Here is a 7,500-nt window from a genome sequence, read left to right as displayed (position 1 = left end):
GAGGTAGTGCAATGAGATGTTTTAGAGTAGTGATCTGTAGTGATCTGTGGAGGTAGTGCAATGAGATGTTTTAGAGTAGTGATCTGTAGTGATCTGTGGAGGTAGTGCAATGAGATGTTTTAGAGTAGTGATCTGTAGTGATCTGTGGAGGTAGTGCAATGAGATGTTTTAGAGTAGTGATCTGTAGTGATCTGTGGAGGTAGTGCAATGAGATGTTTTAGAGTAGTGATCTGTAGTGATCTGTGGAGGTAGTGCAATGAGATGTTTTAGAGTAGTGATCTGTAGTGATCTGTGGAGGTAGTGCAATGAGATGTTTTAGAGTAGTGATCTGTAGTGATCTGTGGAGGTAGTGCAAAAGTTGTTACTAGTACAGCAATCGAATTACTAGGCTATAGGCTACCTAATATGAAATACACTGTAAACAAATGCTAAATGCCAAATGCTAAAACTTACAACAGCATTGTCATTGTTATGGTATGATAAAAAGACTGCGCTTCTAAAGGTTGTCAGTAGTCAGGTGTCTTTGAAGTCTTTCTTTTGCATTGTGGTGTGGTGCATTCAGACGTCCATTTCTTTTGCATTGTGGTGTGGTGCATTCAGACGTCCATTTCTTAGAAGCAGACGCAAGATGTAGGACTCACCTGAACTTTGCCACCTGCCTACGTAGGTTAAACATGTCATGTACAGATGAAAGGCCACTTCTTTTCTTTGAATCAGACACACACACACACACACACACACACGCACAGAGTTTCTACCCTGAAGGAGAGAGCACACCAATTGTAGGGACACGTTATCTCAAATCACTTTCTGTTTTAATAGCCAGCGACTTTCCAGGCACATTCCCCTCTGTGTGTTTATGTGTGTGTGCGTGTGTGTGTGCGCGCGCGTGTGCGTGTGCGTGTGAGTGCGTGTGTGCGTGTGCGTGCGTGTGCGTGCGTGTGCGTGCGTGCGTGTGCGTGCGTGTGTGTGCGTGTGCGTGTGAGTGCGTGTGTGCGTGCGTGTGTGTGTGCGTGTGCGTAGGCCTGCGCCTGCCTATCCGTGCCCTCCCCTGCCCTGGACTCAGGAGTAGAGTGGCAGCAGGGAAGCCTCAACATTAGGATGCATGTGGTGCCCCTGTAGCTCTGTGCTGCCCCAGGGCAACATTAGGATGCATGTGGGTGTGTGTGTGCGTGTGTGTGTGCGTGGGGATGCATGTGGGTGGGGATGCATGTGGGTGTGTGTGTGTGTGTGTGTGCGTGTGTGTGTGCGTGGGGATGCATGTGGGTGAGTTGTGATGTGCCCAGCACCCCCGCCACCCCACCCCCCTAGTGATCTGGGCTTCACTGGGTTAGTCCCGTGACAGATGGGTGTGGGTGTGTGTGTGTGTGAGACTCAGATTTATGTTATTTGATTTGGTATGGATCATCTGCCTATAGACAGCGTACTCTAGCAAAGCAGCTTATCAGAATTCAAATTCTAGTGTGTGTGTGTGAAAGAGAGAGAGGATGGGGGAAGGGAGGGAGAGAGGATATTTAAAGGATGTCTAATGAAAAAAGAGGGGGTGTCTACCCTTGGTGTGACATATGTGAAGAATGTGGTTTAGAAAGGAAGTATGTAAAGTGTGTGTGTGTGTGCGCAGTATGGGCTTGTGGGCTAAATTACTTTGCACCCTCAATATTAATATTAATATTCAGATTTTTACTAGTTTTTTGTAACAGTTCTCAACTAGAACTGAACGGCTGCCCCTCCTCTCGTAACGAGCCCGCTGCCCCTCCTCTCGTAACGAGCCCGCTGCCCCTCCTCTCGTAACGAGCCCGCTGCCCCTCCTCTCGTAACGAGCCCGCTGCCCCTCCTCTCGTAACGAGCCCGCTGCCCCTCCTCTCGTAACGAGCCCGCTGCCCCTCCTCTCGTAACGAGCCCGCTGCCCCTCCTCTCGTAACGAGCCCGCTGCCCCTCCTCTCGTAACGAGCCCGCTGCCCCTCCTCTGCTTATGTGTTTAACAAAACATTAACGATTGTTGAAGGATTGTTGTTGCCACATAATAGAAGCATTGCATAGAAGACGGCGGGCTAAATTGCTATTAAATCCGCTTAGCATCGTGAATATGCTTCGCAAATTTGTTCAACTAGAACTGTGTTTTCCCATACTCAAAAGTGCTTGTCCCAAGGAGAAGTACGAGCCGTTTTTTTAACTAACTACGTAGAAAATTCTGAATTGCATCCACACATCAGCAGCCTTTTGCTGTGTTGAAATGCAAGGGTCCACTCATGAACGTCTTAAAGTGACAGGCACTCAATTAGACCTACAGTATACATTAGACCTATAGACCCCCCCCCCCCCCTGTCAAAGTCAGCTACCGCCACAGATTGAATCCAATTCTGTGGGAAACACTGCACACACACACACACACACACACACACACACACACACACACACACACACACACACACACACACACTGAATCGTTCAGTCCTATTCTCTACTAGGCGTAGTCGTTATAGCGGAACACTACTGGTACTGGTGCGCAAACTTATTCATACTCCTGGCAAATATTGATTTAATGTTGATTTTCTCTTGACCAATATGTTTGTTCTGACTGAAAATGACACGGCCACATGCCAAAAGCCAAGAGGTTGTAAGAAACATGGAATAAAAAAGAAGCGTTTTCATCTTTTTGTTTTTACATTTTTATAAAAATACGGCATGTCCAAAATTATTCATACCCTTTTTAAATGATCAGTAGAAACATCTTTATTTGCCATCACAGCTCTCACAATGGTTCTTATAATACACCAATGATTCTAGACCACACCTGCCACACCTGTTTAGCAGCAATCCAGGTTTTTAGGCAGGAACCTCCTAGTGACTTTAATAGTTGACTAGCTGACTAGCTTCCATTACGACCAACCAGGGGCATCGTCAGCTAAACGTTGAGTGGTCAGGAATGTCTCTGGTCTTTGAGACGCACGATGGACAGGTGTAAACGATGAGGTGTGTCTCCACTGCCCACCTGATCTGATCGTCATAGTCGTGTTCTAAAGTCAGGTGTAATCAGGGACCGGAGACGTGGAATAGGAGTTGGTGGGACAGAACCGTAACTGCAAAGGGGAAATGTTCCTCTGTCTTCCACTAGCGTGGAGTTAAAATGTTAAAACCTTCCAAACCTTCCATCTATAAAAAAAACTATGTAGTATTGTGTGAGTATGTGATTGGTGGAATGGATCCAAGAACACACACACACACACAAACACACACACACACACACATAAACAAACTTTAACTCATGTGTAAATCTACTGTAGGCCAGGCATCAGCACAGATCCATTTGCTGTGTGTGAGTGTGAGTGTGTGTATGTGTGAGAGTGAGTGTGTTTTGGAATGGGAATGTGTTGTGGCCTCGAGTCCTAAAATGCAGAGGAGTCTGTTTCCTACTGAGAGAGAAAGAAAAAAGAGTTTGTGGGGAAGAGAAAAAGATTTCCACAAGCGTGTGTGTGTGTGCGTGCGTGCGTGTGTGTGTGCGTGCGTGCGTGTGCGTGTGTGATCATCCGTGCGTGCGTGCGTGCGTGCGTGTGTGTGCGTGCGTGATCCTCCCCCCCCCCCTGGCCATTTGGGAATATTACCTTGAAGATGCTGGATTTCCTGAAGCTTTGCAATATGCACTGCCCTCTCTCCTGTGTGTGTGTGTGTGTGTGTGTGTGTGTGTACAACTGTGTGTGCGCTTGCTGGCATGCTGCACAGCTTATCTTCCAATGAGAATCGCTCTGTGTGTAACACGTACACAGACACACACAAGCTCTGTGTTTGACGACTGTCTGGTCTGTCCAGTAAACTGCAAACACACTTATAAACACAGTCTTCTGTCCATGGAATGAGTCTCCCTCAGATGCTTTCACTTTTCACACACACACACACACACACACACACACACATACACACACACACACACACACACACACGCACACACACACACACACACACACACGAGCTCACACGCAGCTGTGGTGCAATAAAGCAGTAACAATATGGCTGTACTGTAAAAGCAGTTACAAAAACGATTCTCCTCGTGGTCATTTTTGGAATGAGAGACTGTTTCCTTTCTGGGATACACCTTGATGCTCCGCCTTATGATATCAACCCAAGTGTGAGCTGAGTGACACGAGGACACACACACATTCCACACCCAGTCTACCACACACACACACACACACTCACACACACACACACACACACACACACACACACACACACACACACACACACACACAATCATTTGTCGACACAAAATCATTTGCAAACAACATGCAGGTACACACACACACACACACACACACACACACACACACACACACACACACACACCAGTTAAACACACAGATAAACAATACAGTTCCCATCAGAAGAAATGTGTACTGTGATAAATTTATTCTCCTGAAGCCTCCTGTTGCATACACACACACACACACACACACACACACACACACACACACACACACACACACACACACACACACACACACACACACTTTCCTCTCTCTCTCTCACACCCACACACATAAAAATAGATGTGCAGTACATGTGCATCAATGGGAAAGTCCACCTATTTGGTCACCGTGCGTGTAACATTGGCAACACCCTCAACACAACCTCCTCTGTGCCTTTTATAGTAATGTAGACACATCTGACCTATCCTGGAGACACATACACACACACATACACACACATACACACACATACACACACACACACACACACACACACACACACACACACACACACACATTTACAGTTGTTCTTAGGGTGTCTCTCTCTCTTCCTCATTTAGGTTGACACACATTGTGTCACCTGCTCTGAATGATGCTCACATTCACTAGTCTACGTGCATAGACTCACACACACACACTCACACACACACACACACACACACACACACACACACACACACACACGTACGTAACCCTTTACCTGAAGGAACCTTTCTCTTTCTCCTCCCTGTTCCTCTTATTGATAACTTTTGATCCTTGTGTAGCGTGCGTGTACATGCGTTTGTGATTGGAAGACAAAGTCATTGCTCAAGTGTTTGTGTTGATGGAGTGGAGTACAGGACTGAAGAGTGGCTATGTCTGTGTGTGTGTGTGTGTGTTTGTGTTTGCACACACACACACACACACAGAGTCATCCACACACACAAATATGTATGAAGAACAGCAGCTGTCTCTAAACTGCCAGCTTGTTCTGAGGATGGTGCTTGTGTGTTGCTTTCGTGCTTATCTGCACACACACACACACACACACACACACACACACACACACACACACAGACAGCTTGTTCTGGGGATGGTGCCTGTTTGTTGCTTTGCATGCTTATTTGTTGATATGTGTGCGTCCTGTGTCTGACAGTGTGAGCTGTGTGTAATGTGTGTGTGGGAATGTCTGGTATGTGTGTGTGTGTTATGCATGGCACTGGTTCAGATGTTTATTGTGAGTGTGTTTGCGGTTCACCAGGCCACATTAAAGTAGGAGACTCTGTTCCTTTCTCACAGTCTGTGTGTGTGTGTGTTTTCACTAAAATAACAACATTGTTTTATATCAGAAGACTTCTGTGTGTGTGTTGTTTTATATCAGAAGACTTCTGTGTGTGTGGCACCTGAATAAATGTGCATGCTTTACGATTTGCTGTTAGTCAGTAATGACTCTTGTGTGTGTGTGTGTGTGTGTGTGTCTGTGTGTGAGATTTGGCAAGACAGATGTGTGGGTGGGGGTTTTAATGAGAAGCTGCAGCTGACATTCCCTGCAAATCAGCTGGAATCAGCCTCATGTACAGAGCTCAGTCTGACCCCCCCCCCCCCCACACACACACACACACACCCTCTCCTCCACTCCTCTCCTCTCCTCCTCTCCTCCTCTCCTCCTCTCCTCTCCTCCTCTCCTCCTCTCCTCCACTCCTCTCCTCCTCTCCTCCACTCCTCTCCTCCACTCCTCTCCTCCACACCTCTCCTCCTCTCCTCCACTCCTCTCCTCCACTCCTCTCCTCCTCCTCCACTCCTCTCCTCCACACCTCTCCTCCTCTCCTCCACTCCTCTCCTCCACTCCTCTCCTCCTCTCCTCCTCCTCTCCTCCATTCCTCTCCTCCACTCCTCTCCTCTCCTCCTCTCTTCCTCTCTTCCACTCCTTCACTCCTCCTCCTCTCCTCCTCTCCTCCTCTCCTCACCTCCTCCTCTCCTCACCTCCTCCTCTCCTCCACTCCTCCTCTCCTCCACTCCTCTCCTCCATTCCTCTCCTCCACTCCTCTCCTCCTCTCCTCCATTCCTCTCCTCCACTCCACTCCTCCTCTCCTCTCCTCTCCTCCTCTCCTCCATTCCTCTCCTCCACTCCACTCCTCCTCTCCTCTCCTCCTCTCTTCCTCTCTTCCACTCCTCTCTTCCACTCATCCTCTCCTCCTCTCCTCCTCTCCTCTCCTCTCCTCCTCTTATCTCCTCTCCTCTCCTCCTCTTATCTCCTCTCCTCCTCTTCTCTCACTCATTTGCTCTCCAAAGTGTTTTATTGACGAATAAGCATTTGTGTTGCTAAAGCTGTGATTGCATTCAATCAGAATATAGAACTGAACGTGTACGTCCAACAGATGCGGCATATGATATGATATGCACCGAGTTAGAACGTACATTCAGATGGCAGAATTACACTTTTGCAGTTTGCAGCCACTGAACATATGAAAGTAGGCAAATTTAGATTTTTCGTTTTGTTTTTTTAATCGTATATCAAAGTCAAAAAGTCAAAGTCAGCTTTATTGTCAATTTCTTCACATGTTCCAGACATACAAAGAGATCGAAATTACGTTTCTCACTATCCCACGGTGAAGACAAGACATATTTTACCAATTTAAGTCCACAGACAAACATAACATTCAAGTAAACAAAAAAGTAAGTAAATAAGTAAATAAGAGGGCACATATAATAATGAAAAAAAAATAAGAGCAGCAAAATTTGGTTGAAATTGAGATTTTGGTCTAATCTGATCTTGTTGGCCAAGTAACAGAATGTTGTATTTGTATTAATGTTTTACTGACGTGATGGTGTCCACCACTGGTTTAATAATGCCCCTCTCTCTCTCTCTCTCTCTCTCTCCCTCTCTCTCTCTCTCCCTTCCTCTCTCTCTCTCTCCTCCCCTTCTCTCTCTCTTCAGGGGGTGGTGAGGGTCAAGGCCGGATTCTCCAGCGTTTCCCAGAGAAGGACTGGGAGGATAACCCCTTCCCCCAAGGCATTGAGCTGGTGAGCACACACACACACACACGCAGAGACGCAGACCGGACGCAATCGGCTTAACCTAGAATTCCGTATTTACTGGTGAAATCAGTGAAAAGCGCTGAAGCTCACTGATCTAGAGCACTGTGTGGCTTTCCACTGCTCATGGGAAACAACATGGTGTTTACCCCTCAAGAGGAAAAGCATTTATTGAATACATATCTAATGCCTAAGCTTGAACTAAATCTTGAAGACTGAATATTAACTTTCCTCTACACCT

The 7,500-nt window shown here is 46.8% G+C and overlaps 1 protein-coding gene across 1 annotated transcript in view; it reads left to right on the top strand.

Annotated features, from left to right (window-relative positions):
- Positions 1 to 7,500, top strand: part of sbf1 (SET binding factor 1) — an 86,582-nt gene that overhangs the window by 18,713 nt on the left and 60,369 nt on the right. The window contains exon 2 of the mRNA XM_042081723.1: positions 7,162 to 7,247. Coding sequence (XP_041937657.1) covers positions 7,162 to 7,247 — 86 coding nt within the window. The remainder of the gene's footprint in view (positions 1 to 7,161; positions 7,248 to 7,500) is intronic.

The sequence above is a fragment of the Alosa sapidissima genome, chromosome 23 (assembly GCF_018492685.1).
Source record: "Alosa sapidissima isolate fAloSap1 chromosome 23, fAloSap1.pri, whole genome shotgun sequence".
NCBI classification, from domain to species: Eukaryota; Metazoa; Chordata; class Actinopteri; order Clupeiformes; family Clupeidae; genus Alosa; species Alosa sapidissima.
This window is presented reverse-complemented; position numbering and strand designations above follow the sequence as displayed.